The 14,730-nt window shown below is 34.7% G+C and overlaps 1 protein-coding gene across 5 annotated transcripts in view; it reads right to left on the reverse strand.

Moving 5' to 3' along the window:
• LOC150092419 (uncharacterized) overlaps positions 1–14,730 on the reverse strand; it is a 209,242-nt gene that overhangs the window by 148,980 nt on the left and 45,532 nt on the right. For all 5 annotated transcript variants that reach the window (XM_090414940.1, XM_090414943.1, XM_090414942.1 and 2 more), the window contains exon 3: positions 9,073–9,162. In XM_090414940.1, coding sequence (XP_090271066.1) covers positions 9,073–9,162 — 90 coding nt within the window. The remainder of the gene's footprint in view (positions 1–9,072; positions 9,163–14,730) is intronic.

Consider the following 14,730-nt stretch of genomic DNA (forward strand, 5'->3'; position numbering starts at 1 on the left):
TGCCTCCCATTGGTGAGAGCAACCACGTAGTCCTGAGTTGGAGGATAAACAGGCATATGGAGGTATCAAAAAACAAATACCGTATTTGCCGGCGTATAGGACACACCCCCTGTTTTGTACACATTTTTTAGGAAAAAAACTTTATCACTGAATATTATAATGAATTTACAGTATTTCAAATATAAAGTAATAAGTAGATCTACTTTCAACAAATACCTAATCTAACTAGGAAAGAGTACCCACCTTTTAATCGTCAAAACCCAGAAATTCATCTCCAGAGCTAAATGAAGAGACACTTGAAACCTCTTCTAAATCAGAATCTGAGTCCTCATACAGCAAATTGTCCTCTGTACCATCCAGTGCATTACTAATTCCACACTTCTTAAATGATTTAACCACTGTCTCAGTTTTCACAGCATCCCATGAAGCTTTGACCTACTCACAAACTTGCAAAATTCTAGGCCTCTTCCTTCTTCCTGATGGCGTAACCTCAAAATCTGAAGACCGCATCCAGCTGTTCCACTTCTCCTTCATAAATCACTTAAATGGTTTATTAATACAGACAACTAAAGGTTGAAGCTGACTAGTTAGACCTCCTGGAATTACAGCTAACTGAGTTTTCAATTCCTTGAGTCTATTTGTAACATCATCTGTTCTGTGACAACGAAACTGATCCAATACTAGCATGGCAGGCTTCTTCAACAGTCTACCAGGGTGCCTAGACCAAATTTTATCTATCCATAACTTCATTCCTCCTCCATCCATCCAGTCTTTTGCTGAACATGTACAAACACTCCTTTAAGCAGTTTTTCTTTGGGTAGCATCTTCCTTTTAAAAATCAATAGTGGCGGCAATTTTGTCCCATCAGCACAGCAAGATAAAACAACCGTGTAGTGAGTTTTTTCATAAAGAATCTACAGTTTTGTTTGAGGGCACATCAAAAGTCAGCAGAACCTCATCCATGTTTCCTATTCGTGCAAGTTCAAAATTTTCTCATTTCCTTGCGTTAATGACGTATCGATGAAATTCAGTCATTTTTTCTTCATATTCAGCTGGCATCTTTTGTGATATTTTTGTTTTAGTCCGCATACATAGCTGGTTTCTCTTCACGAATCTTTAACACCATGATGTTGATCCAGTAAAGTTGGCGATCCCTCTGTTAGTGGCTATCGCTTTTGCTTGATGAATAATCATTTTTGTAGACACTGAAAGTCCCACTTTGCTGTTATCTAAAATCCAAGTATTCAGTTCTGCCTCAAGTTCTGGCCATTTTGCAGTTCCATTTTGTAGGTTATGTTTACTGTGAGTTGCTTTTTTTAAATCCTCTTCCTGATTCTGCCAAGTTGGGGGTGGTCTGAACTGCCTCTCTGCAGTCCTGTTTCCATGTTCTTTAGCATACACAATCACACTTGGCAAATTATGGCTGAAAAACATCGGCATTATTACAATATTGCATACTGTAACAATGCCGACGTTTCTCAGCCATAATTTGCCAAGTAATTTAGAGAAAATTTAACAGCAGAAATTTATCACCGTTCACAACTGCGACAACAATTGGAAAGTTTAAACGAACAGGACACAGCTGTGATCGTCAATGACAGCGCATGCACATTCACTGAACTCTATGTCAGTGTTTCTCAAAGTGTGGTACACATACCCTGGGGGTACGTGAAAGGTCTTCACGGGATCCGTGACAATTTTTGGCTATGCATCATTAACGCATAGAATAAAATTCAATGTATCTGTGAAGTTCGAGATTGTAAAACATTCCTATTGTATCACTGAATAAGGTACAGAGACATCTGCAGGCTGTGCAATATGTTTCTCAACAAACAGTGCAATTAGAGACAACTGGAATAAAAACAGCACTAACTAATGAATCGCATGTCTCTCTCCCACAGAAAATGCTGTATGACTCAAGCAAAACCATATGTTGCCGGTGCAACATATTTTGAGTGAACGTGTTAAAACAAAGAAATATATAGTGAACGTGTTTCAGATATTATATAAGGAATTCGGTTGAAGAGAATTAGCATTTCAACTCAACTGTCGGCTTGTCTTTGTCATTTAGTACCACAATCTTTTGTTAATACAGCACCAATCATATGAAGCAGATGCCTGAAGTTTGAGAAACTGCTCTATGTAACTGGAATGCTCTCACATACACCGCAAGGAAGCCATAAAAAAAATTGCATAACTTGGAACAGAGAAAATTTCCAGAAATGAAAATAATAAAAAACTGAGTATTGGCATATAAGACTTACCTGTTTTTCAGACCTATTTTCAAAGAAAAAAAGTGCGTCTTATACACCGGCAAATACGGGTAATTTATGTGAAATTTTAAGGAAGGCAACTATCATAGACTTACAAACCAGCTTACTGCAGCAATGGATGAAGAGGGATCTTTAGTGCATGGGAAATACTTAACAGTTGACACAGTTGAGCTATTTAAATGATCACTTTATTAGAATGTTTCATCCTGGTACTACAGGTTTTATTCCTAGAAAGATAATGACTGGTGAAGTGTTAAATAAATAAATAAATTCCGTGTGATGATACTGCGTTCCCCCCTTTTTTACGGGCATCTAGTCTAGTCCCCCCAAATTTTATCCGGGCTCCGGAACTAGCATAGGCTGACGAATCAGACCTATGGCTGGGTCATTATTCCTGACTGTAATCCGTGTGTCCTCAGACCAGTTTACCTGCTTGCAGGATGAAAAACACCAGATAAACTGGTGGGAAAAAACCTGCTGTCCACACCCAAGACCGGCTAACTTGGCTATGACTGAGGAAGATCCTTCAGCTCCTCACGTCGTTGACGGGAATCGAACCTAGGACACTCCTTCCCCAGGCATATGGTTGTGAAGCACAAAGCCACTAGGCTAACCGTGCGAACGGTGCAGTGTTAGAAGTGAATGAAGAAGATGTAGTCTGAATACTGAGTATGCTAAATGTCAATAAGACTAGGGGACTAGATGGAATTTCACCACATATTTTAAGGTAATGTGCTATGGACATGACTGCTATTAACTTGGCTGTTTATTGAAAGTCTTGCAATGGGACAGGTTCCTGGAGAGTGGAAGGAGGTAAGATAGTAACACTGCATAAGGGGGTGGTGGTGGAATGGAGGTAGAGGTATCAAACTATATGCCTGTTTGTATTTCTTCTGTAGTTGTTAAGATTTTGGAAAAATTAGTAAAAGCTCATATACAGAATTGGATAGATGAGGGCAATATCATTTATGCAGGTCAGCATGTATTTGTTAAAGGGTGCTTTTTTTTTAGTAATTTGGTTACCTTTTACAATAAAGTAAAAAGAGCAGTGGATGAGGGTAAGGCACACAATGTCATTTTTTGGGATTTTCCCAAGGCATTTCACAGGGTACCACATGACAAGTTGATTTTTAAGTTGCATCATATGGATTTGGATATCAGGTTAGTGGACTGGATTGGCGACTGGGCTATCTGATAGATATCATAGAGTTGTTGTTGTAAGGGAGAGCAGGTAGGTTACAAGTGGAGTGTCACAAGGTTCAGTCTGGGGACCATTACTGTTCAATCTTTATATCAATGATATTGTCACAGGACTACAGAGAGATGTCCAGTTGTTTACAGATAATGTGAAGCTTGGGAGGGTTATTAGTAATACTGCTGATGTTTTGGCCCTTCAAGAGGATTTGGAATAAGCTGGAAAGGTGAACAAATGAATGAGGGATATCAGTTCAATGCAACTAAATGTAAAGTTTTAAAATTTGGGATCTGCAGATGGGGTGCTTCATACTCACTTGGTGGAGTTATAGTAGAAGATAAAGGAAGCAAGAGATCGTGGGGTGAATATGGATTTTGAAGTTCCAAAGATATATTGCAAAGATATTGTGAAGACATCTCAGAAAACAGCAGCAATGTTGAGGAGAACACTGATCACATGAGATAAAAGTGTGCTGTCCAATCGTATAAAGCTTTGATCAGACTACATCTGGATTTCTGTGCTAAGACCTGGTCACCAGGACTTGAAGGGGATGAAGTAACTTTGGAGAAGGCGCAGAGATGGATAACAAAAATGATATCAGGATTGTACAACATTGATTATGAGGAGAGACTGAGGGCATGCAGAGTTTGGTGGATAGAAAGGGGGATACAATCAAGATATTTAAGCTGTTGAAGGGTTATTATCACATGATGGTAGATAGCATGCTTAATACTGAGGAGAATTTTCATATGGTAGAGCAAGGACAAGGGGCCATCCTTGGAAGTTGCAAATAAAAGTGGTGAGTACAAGGATAAGAAGTAAGTCTTTTGCATGAGTGTTAGGAGCATTGAATGCATTGTCTGAGAGGGTGGTGAATGTGCAGACTGTGGATGAGTTTAAGAAGTGGTATGATAGACTTTGTGTTGATTATGTTGACCTCCCACAATGAGTCTTGTGGGAGGTCAGGAAAATTTTCCCAACCTCCTGACTCCAGGAAGTCAGGAGAATAATAATAATAATTAACACAAGCCAAGTGGCTATTTAAAAACAGCCTTCACTCAATTTTTATGTGACATTTTCTGAGGGGAAACAGGAAATCATATGAATATCAACCAATGAACATACTCCTATCTGTAAAGGTCGCCCTAAGGGATATCTTTTTTTTTCAACTATTTGCTTAAAAAACTGACTAGTGGCTGGAGTGCATACATGTTTACTTATTAAGAGAATTACCTTATATTAAACATGATCAACACTGGATTATGAAACAGAATCTGAAAAATCAGTTTAGTGCAATAAGAAAATTATTTGTAAATATTCATTACAATTAGTATTAAAAATTTAAACTCAAAAGAATATATATACCTTTTTCAGAATTTTCCATTTGTCATTTTTATTTCAAAATGAATATTTATAAACCTTAGTTGTTAATTAAATTTCTTTATTTCTTTGGTCCTTTATATTTGGTCCTTAACATTATAACAACTGTTGTTAAGGTACTTACTAGATCAATATGGGATACGAAACTTATATTATTAATTATACTAGCTGCAGTATCTCCAAAGGTTTCATGAAGATCAGATTTCATTAATGTTCAAAAACCCATTAGGGAAGTGTCTCTTTCTGTAATGTAAGGCAAAATATTGAAAGTAGTCAAGAAGAAAATTGTGATAGCATTTATATTGTTCAACAGCATACTCTGATCCTATCAGGTTTTTAATTTTAATGAATTCTGATAACAGTATTTGAGCATACTCAAAAGAACAGTCCATTACCAACAATGCAATGGCATAATAAAATGCTTGTTCAACTTAGCAGTAGGCCGCTATCTTAAACTGACTACATCTCTAAAATTATCAATTTAAATTGAGAGGCTATCTTAAAATTATTAATTCCTGATATACAGATTCAAGGAGTATACAGGATACCATGACAGTACATGAAAAAGTTTAAATGATTATAAACGTCTTATAAATCATTTTCTTGCAAGTTGACCTGTTATTTTTCAGGACTCCAATACATTGTTACATTTTAAGGCATTACTAACTACATCAATCTGCTTAGGGCTTGGTGTTCTCTCCAGATTATTTTCCTGCCAATCAAACATCTCATTTGCTAACTTTTTTCTCTCTCATTCTGTGCCATGGATGGGAAGTGTTGTCACCATGATACCTTATAATACATCAACATAATCAAATTCCTGTCATGTACCCTCAAGGAGTGTACAGGATATGAGAGTACTACATGAAAAATTTATGTCATTACTAATTTCCTATCTACAATTTTCCTCCAAATCAGTCTGTTACTTGTCAATACTCCAACATTATCAGATCTTATATTTCTATCGTCTAAGGCACTTTTTACCGTATCAATCGACCTATATCTTGTTCTTCCTCTGGGTCTTTTTCCTGCCAACCTGGCAGAGAATACCTGTTTTGCTAATCTTTATTCACCCATTCCGTTTAAGTGACCATACCACCTAGGATAAGCTCTGCTAACACATTTCTGGATGCTGACAATGTCAAGTTCCTTCCTAATAACCTCATTTTTAATATGATATTGCCATTGATGCCATCTGTTCAGGACTCTAATCTATTTCAAGTAAAACAAGTAGTAAAGCTCAAAAGTAAAACAAGTGTTTTACTTCTGACCCAGCTCTCAGATCCGTAGGTTAAAACTGGTTTGAACACTGTCTTGTATACAGCTAATTTAGTGTTCCAACTAATTTCTCTCATATTCCATATGAATTTATTCATATGGAATATGACTTTTTACCATACCAGCTTTGTTGATTCTGTTGTCATCATCATCAAATTCCTGCCATGTACCCACAAGCGGTGTACACAATATGATAATACTACATGAAAAAAATTACATCTTTACTAACTTTCTATCTACAATTTTCCTCCAAATCAGTCTGTTACTTGTCAAGACTCCAACATTCTCAGATCTTATATTTCTATCATCTAAGGCACTTTGTACTGTATCAATCCACCTATATCTTGGTCTTCCTCTGGGTCGTTTTCCTGCAAACCTGGCAGAGAACACTTGTTTTGCTAATCTTTCTTCGCCCATTCTGTTTAAGTGATCATACCACCTGAGATTAGCTCTGCTAGCGCATTCCTGGATGCTGACAATGTCAAATTCTTTCCTACTATCCTCATTTTTAATATGATATTGCCATTGATGCCATCTGTTCACGCCTATAATCTTTCTCAGGACTCTCATATATGCGGTCACTAGTCTTTGGTCAGGTGTTTTACTTCTAACCCAACTCTCAAATCCATAAGTTAAAACTGGTTTGAACATTGTCTTGTATACAGCTGATTTAGTATTATGACTAATTTCTCTCTTATTCCATATGAATTTATTCAATTGACTTCCCACCATACCAGCTTTCTTGATTCTGTTGTCTATTTCAATATTTAATTTACCATCTTCACTAAAAATCTTGCCTAAGTAGTTGAAATGTTTTACTTGTTCCACAGGTTCTCCATTCACAACACAGTTGACATTTTCAATGATTCTACCTATTTTCATTGCCTTTGTTTTTTTAATGCTGACCTTCACACCATATCTATTACAGCAGTTATTCAATTTAGTCAGAGAATCTTGCAGACTTTTAGCGGATTTATTTAGAAGTATAACATCATCCGCATAAAGAAAAGAGCTGACATTAACATCTCGAATTTTGATATCATGTTTAATACCACTTGCCTTCATAATGTGATCCATATAGATAATGAATAACAGAGGGGATAATGTACATCCTTGTCTCACACCAGATTTAACATTAAACCATCTTCTTGTACTTCCTTCAATTCAAATTGCTGACTTACAACTCAAATAAGTATTGCTCGATATAATGTCCCATTGACACCATATAACTGTAGGGTATTTTACTTTAACCATCTTCTTGTACTTCCTTCAATTCAAATTGCTGACTTACAACTCAAATAAGTATTGCTCGATATAATGTCCCATTGACACCATATAACTGTAGGGTATTGAATAGCTTCTCTCTTGGCACCTTGTCATATGCCTTTTCCAAATCGACAAAACTTAAATACAGATTTTTGTTATATTCCCATGCTTTCTCGACTATTTGTCGTAAAGTGAGGATCTGATCCTGACAGCCTCTATTTGGCCTGAATCCAGCTTGTTCTTTACCAAGCTTTTCTTCCACAATTCTTCTCAACCATTTCTCAAGTATACTTGCATAGATCTTGCCAGGAACACTCATAGGGAAATACCTCTGTAATTCTCACATTCAGTTTTATTTCCCTTTTTATATATGGGTACTATGAGAACTCTACTCCAATCATCGTGAATTCGTCCCTCTGTCCAGGCTTTCTGAACTATGGAGTGCAGCCACTGTAAGACTCTTATACCACCATACTTCAGCATTTCTGGTCGAATATCATCTGCTCCTGCTGCCTTTCCACATTTCAAGCCTTTGATGGCTTTTTCTATTTAGAGTATGGATATGTATTCCTGACTGCATGCCTGGTCAGTGTTTTTTTCCACTATGCTGTCATCACTGCTTGTACATTTAGCAGTTTTTCAAAGTAATTACTCCATACTTCAAGGATATCTTTTTCTCCAGTTTTCATGTCACCTTTATCATCTCTAACTCTTTTACAGCACTCTTTCCTCCATTCTTAAGCTTCTTCAACAACCTCCAGAATATTTTGCCACCTTCTTGATATTTATTTTCTATATTCTTGCCAAAAATCCTCCCATGACTTTTGTTTAGCTAGTTTTACACAGTGTTTAGCTTTCTTACATTTGTCTCTGTATTCTCTAAGAGCATAAGCTGATTTATTTTTCAGGAACTTTTGATATGCTTTCTTCTTTTCCTCCACTTCTACCTTAGTAGAACGTTTTGTGGGACCATAGGCACAAATAAGTCTCATTGTCCAGTTCCCCATTCCGATATTTGGCCACATCACTCTACTTGAGACTGCCTGCCATTCAAGAAGATTAGCCTCATATTTAGTGTTGAATACTATGGCTACCCCTACTTTTCCTTGATTTTTATTGCCTGAATATAACATTTTGTATTTATTGCACAGAAAGATCTCACCAGTTTTTGTCTTTTTTGTTTCAGTCACCCCTATTATGTTGATCTAGTACTTATCTAATTCCTCAGCTAGCTCCATTTTATATTGATAGTACCGATCTTTAACTCTGGGGGTGTGTTTTAGAATTTGGCCTTATAATACAGGGTGGCCATAAATTAACTTTCCTTCTTTGGAGGTATCTATAGCTAAAACTAATACTCTGAATGAGACTAGTACCAAAAGTCACCGATAATAATAAAATAAATAAACTTTTCAGAACAATAAATTTAGACAGAAAAATTTTGAAAAGCATTTTTGTTCAAATTCCATATATTATCAACTTCTCTAAAATTAAAAACTATTGGTATTCTAAAACCAATCTGCAGGCTTTGTGTTTACTATTCAAGTTGATCAACTTTACAACCAAACATCTGGAATAATAATTTTAGAGAAGCAGACCAAATAAGAAAAAAAAGTAAAGAAAGTGTATGGACCAGGAGGTTAAATAATTAGGTTTAAAAACTGAAATATATACACTTACCACTTTTTAATTCTGATGGCACCGTAATTCCTTCTTCTTGACATAATGCCCTCAAGCTTGCAAAGCTATGCAAGCATGGAATAAATACATCTGCGTAGTGTTTCAAGGAAAAGAAAAAAAAAATTTATGCAATTAATATAAATCTTTCAAAACAACTGATTTTATGTCTTAAGATTATGTAATTGAATTAAACATGGCATCTGATTAATAAATATTTTTGCATAATTAATAACATTTTCTTGAAATAATTACCATTTTATTACTTTCTCGATCCAATTATTTCCTATAGCTATGATGGTGGCATCTCTGCCTTTGTGAGCTCCAACTGCTTGCCAGAGAATGTCTAATTTAAAATCTTTTGCTTTTGATCTCCTCTGACTTATGGTTTCCTTACCTCATTCAGTAATATTCATCTCTTGTATTTACTGCTTTCAAATTCTGAAAAACATTCTGTTCTCTTCACTTTCCTATCCATGAGGTTTGAAGTTTTGCAATCTAGCTATCCAAATAGTGAAATCATCGTCTGACTGATCTTAACATTCACAATTTTAAGTGGCTCCTCTTTTCCAACACCACTGACTAGGCTGGATAAAATGCAGTAGTTTTTATTATAAGCAATGACCTAATGCAAACTGTACATCAACGAACCCAAATTCCTAATAACTCTCTCCATTCTTCCAATAACCTTGATTGTTTTTTTTAACTAGTTCTTCCTAAAGACAATGCCCTCCCTGCAACCTCATGTCCTTTGGCCCTACAAAGATAAGTGGGAAGCCTACCTCTAGAACTTCTGCCCTCCATTTCCATGATCAGGCTATCAGGCTATTGTACTTCTGCTCTGAGTTTTTTCTTCGCCTGCTACCAAAGCAGATGAAGAAAAGAACTCAGCTCACTGCAGATGGCTTCCAACAAGAACCCAAGCCATATACTCAGAAAATACAAAGAAATTGCACCTAGGAACATCCAAATGGAATGAGTTCACAAATTGATCATATTTTAATCAATGAAAAATAGGTAAGACAGCTTAAAATTGCAGAGCTAACAACAATATAGAACTAAACTCTAACTATAGAATAGTAAGTGCATATATAACACTTCATCTCCATGCTTTTCAACCTAAAACAAGAATAACAAATAAATATCACTGGAATGATATTTATTTGTTATTAAGAAATGTATCTGTTCTTGAATTCATTCATGCCATTTGCTAGTGTCTACAAATTCTCAATCTGACCTCATAACCTGTATTTCACAATTCTGATTCCATTTTTGACACTCTTCTTTGCACTCTCTCCACTCTATCAGATATCATCATGGAAATCAGGAAACTAGACCTGAACACAATAGTCTAAGTGAGATCTTATCAAGGACTTGTAAAGAGGCAAAATGTAAATGACTTTCTTATCTTTACATGTCAAGGTTCATATCAGCATTGCCATTATTCTCTGAGTTGTACTAGACTAGGGATCTTGGAGTTTTAGTAGTTAGGAAGTTGAAGTTCAACTTCCTAACTACCAAAACTCCAAGATCCCTAGTCTAATCAGTTTTTTCAAGCATAATACAACATTGAATATCTAATCACAGCAAAGTGCGTGACTTTACATTTATTAATATTGAAATGACAGCCATTTTCACATGCCCACAATTCCAACCTATTCAAATCATTCTGTAAGTACTGCATATCAGCAGCACTCCTGATTACCCTACCTATCTTTGCATCATCATCAACATAGTGTATTTCATACATCAAATCCTTCCCAATGTTATTAATGTACAGATTGAATAACAATGGACAAAGGACTAATCCTTGGGACATACCACTGGTTACCTTGAATCTTGCAGATTCACCCATCCCATATACTTTTTGACAGATATCAGTCAGCCATCCACTTATTCATGCTTTTTAGTTTAGTTTATAATCCAATCCATATTCTCTAATTCATGCAACACTAATCCATGCTGTATTCTGTCAAAAGCCTTAGCAAAATCCAAAAGTATCATGGTGTATCTATTCCCCCTTATCTAACTCAATGGTAACATTATTACAGAATGTGAGCAAGTTGCTAAAAAGACTTAGTAAACTCATGTTGTTCAATGCAAACCCATTTCTGAATGTGAGCGCGAACCAACTTTTCCAAATTCTTCCCCACCACTCCTGAGATACTGATTGATTGATAGTTAGATACATTTGTCTTTGCACCATCCTCGTGCAATAGGATTACCATACATTCCTTCCATTCCTGCAGAATCTTTCCTGTTCTGAGACTCATATTAAACAGCCTTATGAAAGGAATAGCCAGTTCAGCTGAACACTCTTTTAGCACACATGCTGATATCATCAGTCCCTATTGCTGAATTGTTATTCAGTTTGTGCAACAGCTCTAATAGCTCATTCTCAAACACCCGAGTTTCTTCATCCAGTGAAGAGGTAGCAGTGAGCTCAATGTTGCACATACCATGAACGTTTTGTAGTGCAAATATACACTATTAACATTGAAATGACAGCCATTTTCACATGCCCACAATTCCAACCTATTCAAATCATTCTGTAAGTATTGCATATCAGCAGCACTCCTGAACTCCAGCAGTGTAAATATACACTACAAAACAAACTAATGGAAGGCTCAATACCTGAAGAACCATCCCAGAGCTTCGCTCATATTATACAATCCATTCATGAAGTAGCAGGTACAATTTTGGTCGCTAAGATCTGTAAAACACAAACACACCACTGAAAACTGATAAAGAAATGCAATGACATTAAGCCATTATGCAGATACAGGAATCAGAGGATACACAATCTATGTACTCAGTTTAAAGAACTAAATAATCAGGTATATATGGCCTTTCAAAATGACAAGAAAAACCATATCCTGGCTATCTGTTAAAAATCAGAACAATATTAAAATATCCATAAAACCAGAGAAATGTACCAGGTAGCTAATTCCTTAAGCCTAAAAGACTAAGAATAAAAGCTAAAAACAGAGATACTTAAAAACAAAAATGAACTCTTGGTGTGGAAGAACAATTAAATAATTCATTAGTTCACTAAATGAATTCAATAATTCATTAAAAACCCAAAAGAATGCACCTGGATTGGATAGTATAACAGCAAAGGCTATTAAAAATGGAGGGAAAGAGCTTTGGAAACAACTGTTATATACCTGTAACACATATCTAGCAACATCCACCATTCCATCACAGTGGAGAAAAGGTCTAAAAATAACAATACCCCAAAAAGGCAATCTGAACATCCTGAAAATTACAGAAGAATCACACTATTTCGTACCATACTGAAAATCTATAACAGGATGCTCGTAAACTGAATTGAACCAAATGTAACACCTCTTCTACTCAAAAATCAAGCAGGTGTTTAAAAAAGAAACATTGTTGAACACATCCACTGCCTTATAGCGTTGCTAGAAGGGGCAAGAGATAAAAATCTTCCCTTAATCTGAAACTTCAAAGATTTCTCAAAAGTCTTTAATTCAATCAACAAATAAAGGATATTCAAAATTCTCAGTTATTATGGCATAACTAAAATAAGCAACAACCAAACTGTAGCAGAATTATCATACAAGAGTAATGGTTAATGGAGAGATAAATAAGAGCTTTCCAATTTTCACTGGAGTTCTTCAGGGAGATTCTTCGGCACTGTATCTTTTTATTATTACTCTTCATTATATGTTGTACTGATTGACTAACATTTAGACTGTCCAAAACCACTTAGATAATTTATGTAAAGCAGCACTAATTAGGTTAGCAGTAAACTGCAGTAAAACTAAAATCATAAAGAATAGAATAGAAGGAAACATTAGGCTAAATAACCACATTCTTCAAGAAATAAATGATTTTCAGTACCTTGGTTCCTACATCAATATCCTAATGAACATACAAAGCGCTTCAATTCCATAAAAGAAAACGGTTTTGGCAATAAATAAGCAAACTTCTTTTGGAAGATGAAGCTTGTGAACCATCTGGCATTTACTATTTGGCACAAAACACAGCAACTTGATCACTTTCATGCAATAGACTATCACCATGAGTTTTTGTTATATGATTATTTCTATTCTATTTCTAGATTCTTCTAGATTATTTTTCTATTATTATTCTGGACTATTTTAGATTATTTCTAGAAGATGAAATAGAATATAAAAGAATAAGAGCCATAGCTAAAAAAAGAAGTCAGAAAAGGACAGAGAATCGAGGAACAAATTTGTTTCTAATTTAGAACATGATTTATATAAAATAAGATCCAATGTATATAAAGATTTTGAAACATTTTAGTACAGATACTAAAGAAAGCGTAAAATTAAACGGCAAATTGAAATTAGAGGAATTTATAAATTTCTATACAAAATTGTGACAGATAAATTTTATAAAAGATAACTGGCAAACATCTAATGAAAATCAATGAAAATGAAAAGGAAATAACTAAAAGAAGAATCAGAAATCAGCCTGAAAGAAACAAGAAATGGAAAATCACCTGGAGAAGATAAGTTAGATTCAGAATTATATAAAATAAGCAGGAATAAGGTTAAGAAACACTCTTATTATTTAAAAATAAAATCTCTTCAACAAGTAATCCGTCAATAGAATGGAAAAAAGCAATAGTGATCCCTATCTTTAAAAAAAGTAGCAGAGATGACCCTAAATATTAAAGAGGTATAAGAATTCTAAATTTCTGTTATAAAAAATATAGCAGAATTTTAAATAAAAAACTAATAAAATAATTGGCCTTTTGCCAAAAATTAATAACAGAGAAAAGAAGAGAATACAACTTATAAACACATATTACATTTGTTGACTTTGAAAAAGCATTTCATAAAGTTAAAAGAATTATTTTATTTAACATATTAAAAGAAAGACAAACACTAAATAACATTTTAAAAGCTATCATAAGTATATATGAAAATAATCAAATACATAATATTAAATTATGAACTATCATATCTGAGAAAGATAAAGCAAGGAGTCTGACAGGGATGTCCCATTTCAGCAACTCTTTTTAATATCTACTTAAATGAAATAATAATAAAATGGAATAAAAATTTCCATCAAGTTATTACACTTTCTCCTACTGTGAACTTAAATAATCTCCTTTTTTGCTAATGATCAAATAATAACTACAAATTCTGAAGATAACTTACAGAAAGATATTTTAAATTTAAATGAAATAGCCAAAAATTATAGAATGATAAACTCAACAAAGAATCAAAAACAATGGCCTTTAAAGGACAAGATCCAATAGGAACTAAAATAATAATAGATAAGATTTTATCATCATCATCAAATTCCTGACATGTACTCTCAGGGGTGTACAGGATATGATAGTATAAATCTGTTACCTGTAAAGACTAACATTATCAGATCTTATATTTATGTCTTCTAAGGCACTTTTTACTGTATCAATCCAACTATATCTTGTTCTTACTCCGGATCTTTTTCCAGCCAGCCTGGTAAAGAACACTTGTTTTGCTAACCTTTATTCTCCCATTCTGTTTAAGTGACCATACCATCAGAGATTAGCTCTGCTAACACATTCCTGGATGCTAACAATGACAAGTTCTTTCCTAATATCTTCATTTTTAACTATTTCTGACCTGAATTTTTTTTTCCAAGTGAAAAAAATTTTTCTTTCTATTTATTTTGTCTTTA

Source organism: Typopeltis vanoorti, chromosome 26 (assembly GCF_054136105.1).
Source record: "Typopeltis vanoorti isolate ZY-2024b chromosome 26, IOZ_Tvanoo_1.0, whole genome shotgun sequence".
NCBI classification, from domain to species: Eukaryota; Metazoa; Arthropoda; class Arachnida; order Uropygi; family Thelyphonidae; genus Typopeltis; species Typopeltis vanoorti.